The sequence below is a fragment of the Mastomys coucha genome, unplaced genomic scaffold (genome assembly GCF_008632895.1).
Source record: "Mastomys coucha isolate ucsf_1 unplaced genomic scaffold, UCSF_Mcou_1 pScaffold20, whole genome shotgun sequence".
Lineage (NCBI taxonomy): Eukaryota > Metazoa > Chordata > Mammalia > Rodentia > Muridae > Mastomys > Mastomys coucha.
Window position 1 is genome coordinate 58,742,777 of NW_022196903.1, and position 15,420 is coordinate 58,758,196.

Here is a 15,420-nt window from a genome sequence, read left to right on the forward strand (position 1 = left end):
TTCCTAAATGTGATTGTAGCGTTGTTTTCCTCATTGTAATGACCATCAAGGAAAAGGGTTTCTTTCAAAGGGAAGACATGGTATAAAATAAAATTTTCTAATGCATGTTGACAAAACACTCAAGAAAGACTTACTTAGGCACTGACTGTGAGAGCTCCATAATTGAACTTGGAAAGAGATAAACTCAGTTGGACAAAGAAGACAGAGTGGAGCTTATGGATAGAGCAGTATTAGTAATTTCTCCTTAATGTGAATTGTGAGCATTTATATAAAACATTGGTCATGAGGAAACCATAGTGGGTATGAAGAAATGTGCCTACTATGGAGGCCTAGTAGCCTAAGAAAATCAGCATCTCTCAATAATTCTAGAAGCATAGTTTTTGAAGGTCCTAGAAATGACCACCTGAGTGGTAAGACACACCGCAAGCTCAGAAACATGTCTTTAACATTCTTGCAGTCCACATGATATCTATAATTCAGGTATGCTTTTATTATCTGCCATGCTGCCTGAAAGCATGGATACTAGTCTATCTTCACCACATTTCCAAAATTGAAGAGCTATAGACTAACAGAAACACAAATGAGTTTACTTAAACACATGTAGACTATAATTTTTTGCATATACTATTGTAATATTTATTACTCTATGAATTTTTAAACCTTAACTCCTATTTTGTTTCTCCTCCACAATTTTACAGGTAAAATATGGAAATTATGCTTTTGTATGGGACGCAGCTGTGTTGGAATATGTGGCTATTAACGACCCCGACTGTTCCTTCTACACTGTTGGGAACACTGTTGCTGACCGGGGGTATGGCATTGCACTGCAGCATGGCAGCCCCTACCGTGATGTCTTTTCACAAAGGTAAGGCTACTAAATTATCTATATAAAAAAAGGAGGAAATTTAGGCCTTAAACATGCACTAGACGACACTGTTCCATCACATTTTCCTTTGTGTTACAAAAAGCATTACACCAAACAAGTTCCTAAAAGTGGGTCTTACAAGAAAATTCTTGTCTAAAACATGTACTATTTCTCCATAAATAAGAAGAAAGTATTGCCATATATATTCTTTTACTCTCCAAATTTGTATGTGCCAAGTAGAGTATATGTGCTACAAATTACAACAGAAGCTAAGCAGACTAGTCTACGTGGTAGGAAGTCAACAGCATAAAGTTGTGGAAATTAACTTATTTCTAGAAACATGAAAGCACAAAAAAAATGTACTTCATGACCAAATTAGAATACTAACTTGGAGATAAATACATGGGATATATTCATCTGAATTTTATGAAGGAAATGGTAAAATCTTTAAAATTCTCCATCTGGTATTAAAGTGTATATGAGATGTTTGTCATGGAACACAAGGAAAAGGTTATAAAGATAGTACATCCAGCTTCAAACTAGAATGTTCCACAACAGGAAATAGTTTAGCAATATATTTGTTTGGACAATAGATTTAACATTAAGAATATCTATTGGAGAGGACTACACTGTTTTGCTTTAGTTACAAGACAAATTTTGACTTCAGAGAGAGTCACTGTATTCTAAGTAAAGAGATTGTTTATGCGACACTAATTGTTCCCTCTATTACTTGTTACTCACCAGAAGATAATGCCAGATCAGAAAGGCACTTAGGTTCAGACAGCAAGCACAAAGCATAAATTCCAGCTGTGGTTTTTCAAATCGTTAAAAAGCAAAAGGGCAGGAGATTCAGAGGTGCGAGGTATAATTAGGCCACTCTCTATATGAAGTAACTTAATCCCAACATAAGATTCTGAACATTGTTATTAACCTCACTTTACACTTGATAAAACTTATTCAAAGGTTTATAGTTTTCCAAAGTCACAAAGCTAAGAGGCAGAGCTGGCCTTTGAACCCATGCTAACATGTAAGAGCCTACCATATACAAGTGTGCTAGAGTTGAGTAAGGACCATCCAATCTGCCAGTGTGCCTGTTCAGGTAGCTACCTCCTTCACAACAGAGTGCTGGGCATCTGTTTACGTCAATGGTAGATGGTTTTTAGAAACTCAAGCAGCCAAACTGAGAAACCTCCATTAGAAGAACAGAACAGATGATAAAAACTGAAACTCTCTTAGAGGAGCTGAGCAAAGGCAAACAATATGTCCATCAGAAATGGAAAACTGGGATAATGCTTCAGCATTTCTTCTATCACATCATCTTTTGCTACAAGTAGCTCAAAGCTCTGGTCAACCAAGTTGCTAATTCTTCCATCATAGAAGAACCATAGTTCATAATGACTTTAATTGGTAGAATCCAAATCCCCTCTTAACTAACTTATTTCACAGTTACTTGAGCAGCTAGGGCAGGAGTTACAAGCAATTGTGAGCCATTTTATGTGGGTGCTGGGGACAGAACTCAGACTTCTAGCAAATAACTGAAATCTGGAGGTTTTAATGACTCAACAGAACAATGCTAATCAGTATGCTCTGTTTCACCTCTCTAAACATCCTTCCTTGCAGAGGTAGGGCCCGCCTGCTCTGTGACCAAAGAACACTAACAGCATCAACACAAGTGACAAGCTTTGTGTGCTTCTCATTCAAGAAAAAGAAAAAAGAAAAGAAGAGGAAAATCTATCCTTTTGGCATAGCTGTGCTTCTGTCCCTCCACATAGGGAGTTCATCTAAGGCCATATTTATCTTAGCCTGAGCAATCTGTGGTAGAGTCTACACTAGTGTCTGAGATGACCTAGTGAATGGAATAGTCAACTGTAATGTCCCTACAACAAATCTGAAGGAAAGCTGAGGCATATTGAAGAGTGCAGGAACCCAGGGGAACAAACCATAATCCATACCTGAGCATCTATCATTCACCATACCCTACTGCCAGGCACTCCTCTAAAGTTTTCATGCCAACTAACTCTACCCATTGTCCTCAGAACACCTGTAGGTAGGTGCTATTGGCATTCCATTTTATAGTCAGGAAATCTGACTAAGTGACAGCTCTGCTGATGGTTAAATTATAATTAATACGTAGCTGGTCTGGGATTTGAACCTTCAAAGTCTGAAGTGTGAAAGGAAGAGGAGGAGGGAAGTCTCCATACTCACCTAGAGGACTGTGACTAGGAACACAGAAGGAGGCAGGGTGAGGAGAGAGCGAGAAAATGTGTTTGTGTGCATTGAATTTGTAGTGACATCTAGATGTCTGTGTGAAAAAAATCAGCAGTACAAGATAGGAGGTTCAATGGGATGGATAAAAGAGATGCAGAGTTGGGGCATAGTTGTACAAAGTAAGAAAGAGACATTAGGAGACAGTATGTTGAAAGAACCAAGCCCTGGTTCTGCCATTAAATGATAAAGAGAAAGATGAAAAGAGTGCCGCTGGAATGAGTAAACACAGCAAACTGTGAACCTTCCATTCCGAGGAAGGCTTATTCCTGAGCTGTGTAAGTATTCTGTGGCTATTTTATTTTTTCAATAAATCTCAAGGCCAGCTCAGCTATGCTTGGTGCCTCACCCTCAGACAGCACCTGTCAACCTTTAAGCAAGTGTCGGAGCACCTGGGGGACCTGACAAAACAATCATTTTTGGCCTCCAGTCCTGGCATCTCTGATTCTGAAGTGTGCATAATTTTTATTTCTCCCAAAATTCTGGTTATTGCTGCTGTACTCATGCTGAGAAGCACTACTTTAATAGGTGTTTGTTAACTTTCCTATTATTCTTCCCAATTTCTCTCTTTTATTGCTTCTTTTGTCCCTTCTACTCTGTGATACATTTCCTGACATTTGGAGATTCGTTTATTTGTAAATACAATCATGTGTCAATGACCCCAACATTCTTTTAACCTCATCTAAGTGAGGTTAATCACTATGGGTGATGATTATGCTTAGTCATGACTATTGACATTAACTGGTGCTAGGTTACCACATGCTTATCCATTGTCTCTATTGAAGTAATTTGTTGTGTTTGTTTTATTGTAATCCTTTGAAAGTAAAAATACTACCAGTTATAGTCACTAAATCTTTACTAGTTTTCATAGTGGGAGAAGAAAACATTACAACAGTAGTTTTTTTTGATGTTTGAAAAAGGAAATTGTGTGTCCTATACTCCAAGGCTCAACTCTGCATCATATCAAAAATCCAGTAATTCCCTGTGAGCGTAAACTAGAGGAGTGATAATGTGTTGTAAAGTCATCATTATATAGGCTACTGCAAAGAAACAAAGTCCAGAAAGAAAAGACCAGCACTGGACAGTTGTAGCTGAGAGAGGTCAGATGACACATAATTCTAGATTTCCTTACTATTAGTCTTTGATATTTTTTTCTACCAATAGATTTGTACTCCTCAGAATCTATTCCATCTTCAGAACCATATGTTCTGAATGTAAGTAGGTAGCGAGTATTGAATCAGGCATGATGAAAATAAAGACAGAAAAATATATGAAGGACCTACAAGTTACTCTCTTTCTCCCTGCTGTCTTAGTTACCCTTCCTACTGTTGTGATAAAATAGCATGGTCAAAAGTAAAGGTTTATTTCAGCTTACTGAAGTCAGGGCAGAATCTCAAATAGAGCAGGTACCTAGAGGCAGGAGCTGATGCATAAGCCATGAGAAGTGCTGTTTACTGGCTTGTTGCCCTTGGTTTATTCAGCCTGCTTTCTTATAGCACTCATGACCCCTAGTCCAGGAGTTGCTCTTCCCTCAGTGAGCTGGACCTCTTCACATCAGTCAATCAACGGAGAAAATGCCCCACAGAGTGCCAACAGGCTTTCTCATAGGCCAACATAGGGGGAGGAATTTTCTCAACTTAAATTCTCCTTTTTCCAAATGACCTGGCTTGTGTCAAATTAATGTAAAACTAGCCAGCACACCTGACAACTGATTTCCAAAGCACTGTAAGATTCTTAGAGCTGACTTGTGCCTCTGTCTTACTTTCAGACCTCACATTGCCTCTGGGTAACTCCTGCCCTACTACCTACCTCAGCTTAGATAGCCTGTCTACAAGGAAAATATCTGCTCACATGCTGCTAGCTTCTAAAACCTGTTCACATGCAGATATCAGCCTGAACAGGACAGTCACCAGTCCTTCATGAAGTGAGGGGGAAATCAGGACAAATAAATCTAATGTTAACTCAATGAACTTAATTTAAAGAGTTATCATTTGTTCTGAGTTTCATCTTTTTATACTAGGAAAATGCAATGTGCTTCTGTTTAGGATAGAAGCATAGATTTTTCTTCTTCTTTTTTTAATCCTGAGAAAAATTAAAACTGAGCAACATCTATCAAGGCTTCCACTGTCCTTGTAAACTAAGGGTCTTAAAATCTACATAATATTTACGTTTTCTGTGCTGGAGTAAAGATGTGGGGAGGGATAATATATGTATAAGCAAACTATGCAGGGACCTCCCTTTGGCTTCGTGTCTCAGGCAGTTTGGTGCTGGGAATAAAAAGTGGCATCACTCTAGGTTCTAAGCCAGCACTGCTGACTCTGCCTTTCAGAAGCCTTACATTTTAAAAAAGGCCCTTTGGGATGGTTTATGCAGAATGCTATGTCCTACTTTAAATCTAAGAACTTTTTTGACCTTCAGTGCATGTATAAAATTGTAAAAAATAAATGAGAAAAGTGGCTTGTTCAAAGAAAAGCTTCAAAAAAAATTCAAGCAAAGCTTTTCTGTGTTATCATTGATTAAAATAAAAGGAGAACAAACTGAAAGCTTAAATGGAGTCGTCCCTTGAAACCTTTCATACACATGCTACAATTTTTTTCCATTATAAAACAAAGGTTTGTAGAGCCAGTAATAAGCCGAATACAAAATGATCAGATTCAGTTTTATTCAGATGTGAAGGTGACCATTTTAGGCCTCAAATAGCCATTGTGACCATCTTCTATAAAATCATTCACTGAATACTAGCTACCTTTAGGATACAGAGTCTGCATAATCTCAAAAAAGATGGTGAAGACATCCCTTCCGGAAAAATGTAAATAATGAGCCATCGCACGCCACCTTCAGAGCCTCTCACATCTTCTGCCAACAGTGAAAACTCCATCTTAGCCCCAAGAGCAGACCGACAATTGATGTGTTCCCACAGCTTAGGACTCTCCTTTCTTTGCCATCAGAGATGCCCTTGTGTACACAAGCAGTTTCGCGGGCAGCACAGAGGAGTTATTCTTTTGAGAACACAGGATTTAAGTTTCAGGACTGCCAGATTGCACAGGTGAAGTTCTAAAAGAATGTGATTACTCCACGGAGCTCACACTGTACAGGAATGGGATGGGCCCCATTATGAACATCAACAACCAGCATCTTTGGGTTCCCAAGCTTTTCTTGCTCCTGCCATTACAATTTAAAATCCATGCAGCAATGTTAGCGGGGTGTTGACTGTGGGACTTCACGCCACTTCGACATTGCCATCTGTGAATATGTCGATGCTTCCTATTAGAGGAATAATGTAGAAAATAACCTCGACAACACATAAAAATTTCAGAGACAGCCAAAAGGGAAACACAGATATGTTGCCAGCAAAGGGAATGTGGCCTGAGGAGCTCTGTTTAGAAACCACCACCCTCCCCACCCCACTAAAACTGGCATTTGTGAATTTGATAAATTAACTTCAGAGTGAGCCAAAAGTAAAGCAAAGTTGGGTTCATTAAAGATAGAAAGGGAGTGGAAGGAAATCTTGTCTTATACACAAGTGGGCTTCTGTGAGGGAGTGGCATTTAAGGTTCTTTGCAGTGGGGATTTAATGGGGATCTTGGTGGCTCTCAACTATGTGTTGACCATATATGAATTGCCATACATTCATGATGGACAATGAACTTACACAATAATCCAGCCTCAGTCTAAGTCATTTGTTATCTATTGAAAAGTGAATAAGTATCCTTATGCTCACGTGAGGTAGGCTAAGAACACAGAGAAATCTGGGTTTGTGGAAGTATTGCAAGGTTCTCTAGAAGAATTGGAGCTGAAAGGACAATTCAACAATCGAAGGTGGAGAACACTTGAGCCAGTGCTCTCCATAATGTAGATGCCCTAGCCCTAGTAACTCTGAATATGATTATATATTAAAGAAGTAATTGAAGTTAAATAAAGTCAACGAATTGTGCTCTGTCCAGTATAACTGGTGTTCCTGTAAGAACAGAAGATCAGGGCACAGACTTGCAGAGAGCCAAGAGAGTTGAATCCCAGAAGCTATTAACCTTGCAGACAGCCTGAACCAATGCTTAGCCTCAAGAACTGTGAGAGAAAAAGCAGGTTATTTTTTTCAAACTATCAGTCCTGTGCATTGACTGTAGGGAACCTAGGAACAAACAGAGTTGGGGAAGTAGAATGGACAGGAGGAAGAATTTCCACAAAGCATCAAGATGGTGGGCATATAGCCAAGAAGCCCTAGAGAAGGTGGAAGGACAAAGGGACCTCTTGGCTTCATTCACTGAGGCTAGAGATGCCTGGCAGTGGTCCAGATGGATTCTGAGCATGATCAGAAGTCACTAAAGGATCTCAGGCATACCAAACATAAAAGGCTTAATTTCCATAAAGATTCATCTAGTTTGCATTGTTAGTTATTTATTATCTAGATTGTAGCTCTGGGAGAGTTATCATAAATGTATCCTACTAATCGAGATGACACATAATATACACCCAAAATAGAGTTAAAATGAGGATGAGAATTAGATTTTAGAAATAAAGAAATGTGAATATTTTTTAACCTTGTGTAAACTACAGAAGAAAGAATGGGGACAACTTAAGCAGTCCCCAAATGCCCCACACTCACAGCCATGTCTACTCTTTCTAAGTACCCTGATAGCAGCAGGGAGGACACGTTCCATTTTTACTAGTTAACATATTTGGCAACAGCTCCTAAGGCATCTGCCAGTTCCAGTGACTCTCAGCCTTAGATTTTTGAACTCTGAGACTGGAGAATACTAAATTCATTCGCACTTCTAAAAAGAACATGGTTGGAGGCATATTCTATAATACCGATATTTATAACACTGCCCAGAAGTGTTCTGTTTTGTATGTGTGAAAACTGCCAGAAGAATATGCACAGACCCTTTCAACTTACATCTCCAGCTTTGACATCCCTGAGGAAGAATGAGCTGCCTTCCAAATATAGTTAGCCAGGAGAGAGAGCCAGGGAAGGAAGAAAAGAAAGAGGGAGGAAAATGAGGGGAGAAGGGCTTTTCCACAGTAGCTTGACAGCTTAACTGAGCTCTCAGGAAATACCTTACTTTTAGTACACAGCAGTTTCTTTCTTAGGTGACAGTCCAGTCCCTGCTGGACTCCACACATCAAGAGCTGATTTTATTGGGAGTTCTATCACTGGGGAAGCCGAAGTCAGGAAAACATATGTTTCGTGGAAAGCCAGGGAGTCTCATACTTTATTTGCCAGCTATGCAGTGTTCAAATATTAGAAGGATTTAGTTTTATTAGCTCTTTTCTTCAAATGTCCCTTTTTAAATGTCAGTATGCCTTTCAAAACTGAGAGCAGGTTTTAGCAATTTACCAGTCAACATTTTCCTCTAAGTTTCTGGGTGTATCTTAATGCAACACTTCCTTCTGATCCATGGGGGATGTGATCCAAGATCCCAAGTGGATAAATGCAGCCACCAGTAACGCTTAACCTCATGTTTACATAGTTATTTATCCATAGGTTTTGTATCATTGGTATGTAAGTATCAGAGTTGAGCCATCTTTCTGTGTTTTATGCTCTAATACCTTTTTTGCTTCAGTAGTCTTGAACTTTGGGGCCGTTATTAAGTAAAATGAGGGTTACTTCTACACGAGCACTTTGGTATTGCAACAGTCTTATCAGCCTAAGGATACTGGCAAAAGGGTGGGTAGAATACGCAGTGTGGATACACAGGACAAAAATGTGATTTATATCCTGAACGGAACCATATAAGACACCACCAGATCATAGCATGATGGCATGTGATTTGAAACTTAAAATTCCTTATTTTTAGAAATTTTCACTTAATATTTTGGACCATGGCTTACCAGTGGTGATAACTGAAACTGTAGACATAGTGAGACTACTATTGTAGTAGGTTTGTTGTAACCCTGGCTGTCCACTAGCCAGCTTCGTAACTTTCTACACTTAATGCCCATGTCAACTTTCTAATCATATTTCCCAATTGCCCTTTACTACTTCTTTATCGTCTTGAACAATGTCTGACTTTCCACTCCAGAAAGTTTTTAAAGGAACATCGCTTCATTGTGTTTCCCGTGGAAGCCGAAGCACAAAGAGGGATGATAACTCTCTGGCCTCTGCTTTATTCATAAAACATTTTTGCAAAGTGCATTTAGTAATTTGCCATTGTAACCACTGGCATCGGGAGCTTTCAGGGCCGAGTTCTGACACTGTATTTAGTTCATCCTTTGACTACTCAGCTAAAACTCCCATTTGTATGCATTTATTCTGCTCCACACATTATGTTATCAGTCACTTTCAATATTTCAAAGCCACAGCAGGCTCTTTCTGACACACATTTGTCAGAATGAACTGCCTTGATTGCTATTATTACAGACTCCAGTGCCCCAGGAAGGGGAAAAGCTTATGTAGTACCAGAATATTGAAACTGCCCAATAAAACAATAGACCCAGGAGGAAAAAATAGAACAAATGTATTTAAATCGATGCCTTAAATGTCTGGGAAAATCTAGGATTATGAAATAAACATATAGAATTCAAAAACATATCATGAAAATACGATATGTTTTTGTAAAGGCAATAAGGAATTGATTGAAAAATACCAGTGCCCTGGTGAATAAAAGACAGTTACCTGCCTCCTTTCCTGTAATAAAAAGTTTGGACAGGCTTTGCTAATGGGGAGTCTACTAAACAGCAAAGACTGTAATAGAACCACACACTTGGGCTAAAGTGAATTTTATAAAACCTATAAGGAACTAAATAGAGCTCCAGACACATTCCTCCCTGATCATGTTTGATAACCTACAAGCAGGCTCTGGAAGGAAACTGCAAGACACCTCCTGCTCTTAACATCACCTTTTGACCTCATCTGTAGGTCAGGATAGCACACCAGAGAAGTAACTGGAAAATCCACTTTAGAATCACCAAACCTAGTGTACAAAATGATAGGGCTTCCTTGAAATCTCTCCAATTTAAAATTGATCTAAAGCATTACATAAGAAGACTACAAAAATAATGGTAATCACTGTGACAAATCACTATTCAAAAGGAACTTAAGATATAGAAAATAGAAGCTTTCCCATATATGTCACTGAAAACAGAATGGCTCAATCATGCTATGCTCCTGTTTTGTGAAATTGCATAACCTTATAAAATTATCTCACATCATATATTCTTCAATATATTTTTCTAAAGAAATATCCAAGAAATAATCAAGAATAAAAAAGATCCATAGTTTGGAAATTGTAGGTTTCCTTTAATAAGAGAAATGTTATCAAGGAACAAGAGTATGTGCCTGCAAACCCAGAAACTCAAGAGACTGAGATAGAAAGACTGCGAGTTCAAACCTACCTTGGACAACCCAGAGTGAGGACCTGTCTCATAAAATATGTGATGGAGAAGAAGGACTCATATTCAAAATTGAGTTATATTATTAATATTAGAAGAACTGTAAAAGAAAAAGCCAAATATGTAGTTAATGCATTTCTAACTTCCAGAAATGTTATCTTTCTAAAGACATAGTGTTTAATACCTATATTATTTAAATCTTCAAGATCAAATTTTCTCCTTCTAATTCTACTTTAATCATATATTAAAATATTAAAAATATGCTTCAAATGTTCTAGGTGTCTTATTTACACAGACATCATCACAACTTTCTTAAAAATATAAATAGTTTGAGTATCAGTTCTTCATAAAAGCATGAGTTTATGTTCACAGATACAGCCATTACAATGAAATACACATTCCATTAGAGACATACATTAGAAAATACTTAGAAGATTTTTGAGAAATACCATCCATAGCTTAATTTCTATGTTCATAAATGGAAATAGTAATCCATTAAATGTCATATGTCTTGAGATTTTTCTACTTGAAGACCATGACTCAGATTGGATATAGATTATGTCATAAAACATAACTATATTTCAGTGCATCCCAGCAAATTTAAAATATTAATATGCTTACTAAAATGTTGATTTGATATTACAACAAAAATAATTGATTCTGCAATCAAATTATTGTCTGAGGAGAAAAAAGAATTTTATATTTCAAGTTTTATCTACTTAGACACAACAAACCACACACTCAGAAACTCATGCTCAGACACTGTGAGCTACACTCCTGACTCACTGAGCCACATCATCTTTCCCAAAATAGATTCATAGCTATCACACCAAAAAAGACTGCTATAATCAGGATAGACAATGATTCTAACACCACTTTACTAAAATATCCTGTAAATGGCTTAACATTCCTTGGGACATTTCATATAAAGCCATTGTTTCTTTTAAGGTCATTGAGAACAGTTCTCCAATCAGATAGTTTTGAAGATGTGATTTTCTACAATGGATATTTTATTGCTTGTGATTAGTGAAAATGTGAATATACTCTTGATCAAGAGAAGAAATGAAAATCTCTACACCAGTAGCATCTATCTATAATAACAAATTTCTCATCTAGCCTCAACTTCCCAAATTTGACTAAGGTTCTAGCCCTCTTACATAAAGTGTGTTTTGTTTATTATATTCTTGTTTTCACAAAAAGAAAGTGATACTATTTCAATGCACTATTTCTTAAAACTGGATATTTTAAAAAGTAGAAAACATGTAGTATTTAATCCCAGTGCCTGATTACCTCCTTACAGCCTCCCTCACAAATGAGTTTATGAGAAGTAGCAGAAAGACTTATAACATGAACAGTATAAAGAAATAAAATAACAAAAATAAAGGTATTGTCTACCAATGCTAGCATATAAAAATACTTTTTCTCTAAAATTACATAATCAGTAACTAAGAGTAAACATACTATTATCTAATATTTTATACTTTTAAAAATTGCCAAATCTAATTCAAACATTTCAATCACTTATTCCCAGTAGAATATTCAGTCAAATGTAGATTTTATAGCCTTTGCCATGATACTTCCAAGCCACAGATATTATTCTGAACTGTCTGTATTTACCTGTAAACATACATATTTCCTGCAGAGAAAATGTAGCTATTATTTCAACCCATGAAAAAAGTGCATTTTCATCCATTTTTATGAAGAAATTGCCATAGGAAACATAAGGAAAAACTCCACAAAATACAAGATAGCATTGCATATTAAAATCAGAGAAGGAATGTTACAAGTAAAAATACAATTTTATTTCACTTTTTCAATTTATTCTTTAATTTTTTTATGGTCCAGTCTTTATCACCTCCTGGTCCACCCTCTGACTGTTCCACATCCCACATCTCCACCCTCCTCCAAGAGGATGTCCCCACCCTCTCCACCCTACCAGACTTCCCCTTTCCCTGGGTCTCTAGAGGGTTAGGTGCATCTTCTCTGACTGAGTCCAGACCAGGCAGTCCTCTGCTGTTTAAGTGTTTGGAGCCTCATATCAGCTGGTGAATACTGCCTGGTCCTGGGGGGTTCAGGTTAGTTAAGACTTCTCTGGCCTTCCTACAGGGTCACCCTCCACCTCAGCTTCTTCCAGCTTTTCCCTAATTCAACCATAGGGGTCACCAGCTTCTGTCCATTGGTTGGGTATAAATATCTGCATCAGTCTCTTTCAGCTACTTGTTGGGCCTTTTGAAAGGCAGTCTTGATAGGCCAGTTTTAAACAATTATGTCCTAGCTAGGCATGAGAAACATATCTACAGTCCCAGCAGTCATGAAACTAAAGTAAGATGATGGCCTTGCTATCCAATTATACCCTTTAAAAAAGTATAAACAAGTGAAAATTACCTTAAGTCTTTTAAAAATAATTTTAGAATCAGACTCCAAATTGTCTTAAAATAAGGGTAGTTATAATGCAATGCATTTCATAGTTATAGAAACATTGAAGCCAAGCCACTGTTAATCCCAGCACATTATTATAACGAGATGCATTTCATACTTAGAAAAGCACTGAGACAAGCCAGTTAGCCCATTGCCATACAATTTGGCTATTTCTATTCATATAGTTGTGTCAATATCACTTCAGTTCCTGAGAGTTAGTCCAATGGCAATAATAGCAGGGGAGAGTCCTATTGATACCAAAAATCATATTTACAGATACCTTCTGGCCTCCTTGGAGAAATTGACTGAGTCTGATTTCTATGATCAGCAAGACTTTTTGAGAACTTTGTGAATATTATAAAGGTCACTTAGAAGTTTCTGAGGAGTGTATTGCAAAAATAATGGTAATGCTTAACTATACGCTTTATACCTCTGTGCCCCATTACTTTCTTAGTGTAAGAAATAAGAGAAATTCTTTTTAATGTGCCTTAATTATTTAATAATACTTTCTGTGTTTCAAAATCATATACCCCATGTAATTCTTAGAATATTATATATATTTTCATATGCTTGGGGTAAATGCTAACATTCCAGTGTGGATTAACTCAATACATTTGAACTACTGGTAGAGGTGGAGAGCTCTTACTAAGCTCTAGAGTCGTTCTCTAGTAGAACTTCCCTATCATGTCAATTTTACCTCTGGTAGGACATGGATGCCTTTTACCGTAGTGCTAGCCCTAGATGTGGAAAAAGCAAATGGAAGAAACATCATACACTCTTATCAAAGCCTCAAGAACAAATTCAGAAAAGAAAAGGAAAGGGGGGTTTCTCCTATTTCTGGCCATCTCTCTCCCAACTTCAGAGAACTCAGACTCAACGCCCTGGTACTCATTTGTCTGTTTTTTTGTGGCTGAGTTTTTACTTAAAATATTCTACTTAAGTTTCTCCTTGGGGGACTATCTGGAAGCTACATTGAGGACAGAAATCTATAGTTGGATTGCCTGAGGTACAAATTCCTTGTATCACCTACTACAGCTGCCAATTTACTTTTGAGGGCAATCAGGATGTTCATTAGTAATTGAGTTGAAGCAGAGAGGAACTTCATTTGTACCTAGTCAGTGACCTGGATCAGTTTCAGAATGAATGTTGTACGGAAATGGACCATTCCTTTCTACTTCCACTGGGATCTAGGACAGGGTTGTTGCTCCTACCTCCTTCATTAATATGGATAGGGATTCTCAGGAGTAGAAAACAAAGTTTCGTGTTTGCCATTTGCATTTTAGAGGATCATTTACGTCATTTGTCATCAATCTTAGAGTACAACTAAGCTTGATAATTTGCGACTGACAAGTTGGGCTGTTTCCAGCTACATTAGTTAGCTGGTAATTGATGAAATACGACAAATCACTCAGGTGAATTACAGCTTCCAGAAATGCATCAAAAACATTTAAGAGACATAGATGGAGTACAGTGAGTGAGCATCAATATAAAATTATAGAAATTCTAATGAGATTAACCAAGCAGTATTATTAAATATTGACATAATAACTAATGCTTAATAGCAAAAGTCATCATAAGCATGCTACAACCAACCACTAGTCTTAGAAATTTGTATATTACCTCTTTCCTATATTTGAAACAATCCTAAGGACTGGAGATTGTAAATAGGTCAAGTGATTTGCCCAAGATCATAGAAAAGTAAATAGTGGTGCTGTTTTTGAACCCCAATATTCTGACTCCAGCATCCATGATTGTAACTAACATGTCTCATCACCAGTTGTGAGGAATAACAAAAGGGACCACCAAAATCATATTACCTTCAAATTCTGAATTGTTTCCAGAGAAAGAACTAGTCATAAAGGATGAAGAAGCTAATAGCAACATCCTCATTAAGAAGTCAGGACAATTTCATGATTTTTGGTGCTTAATCTCTTGTGAATTTATTACTGAAGAAAGCAAGCTATATAACAGTTTATTTAAAGTCTCTAAGAATGTGAGCACACATGTGTAACGTGGCTGCAATGAGAACAGTACTTTGAGTAATGCTGTTTCTACACTTGTGTGGGGTCTCCAGGTCACTAAGCTCTTCAGTACAAGTACACATAGTCAGGGCATAAGAAAGAGCATCCATTAGCAGCAGTCCCAGAAGAAGGAAGAAAGCCTAGCATAGCAGCCTCCAACAATAACAGCCTCAGCCCAGCTGATGGAAGAGGCATATTTATCAAGCTTCCAAGGTCTGAAAGGCATTAAGTTCAGGTAAAAATTTGTTAAAAATTTGTTAAAAATCAGGCATCTCCAGGTTCAGAAACTCATGTAAGTTTATCCCTAGAATCAAAGGAAATTCTCTGGGTGGGAAGGAATCAGATGAATGACACTAAGGTTAGCTCAGTCCTTCCTGTATATGTGTAAAACTCTGTCGAACCTTAGCTTACCAGAGATCCCCTGAGTGAACCACGGGGAGCCTGAATCGATGCAAAAAGCAAGAGGAATTTATTGTTCCAGTGCACTGGGGTCGTCCCAGACCAGAAGGAGACCTCGTACCT

The 15,420-nt window shown here is 37.6% G+C and overlaps 1 protein-coding gene across 3 annotated transcripts in view; it reads left to right on the forward strand.

Annotated features, from left to right (window-relative positions):
* Grid2 (glutamate ionotropic receptor delta type subunit 2) overlaps positions 1-15,420 on the forward strand; it is a 1,405,618-nt gene that overhangs the window by 1,250,754 nt on the left and 139,444 nt on the right. For all 3 annotated transcript variants that reach the window (XM_031382072.1, XM_031382070.1, XM_031382071.1), the window contains one exon: positions 699-865. In XM_031382072.1, coding sequence (XP_031237932.1) covers positions 699-865 — 167 coding nt within the window. The remainder of the gene's footprint in view (positions 1-698; positions 866-15,420) is intronic.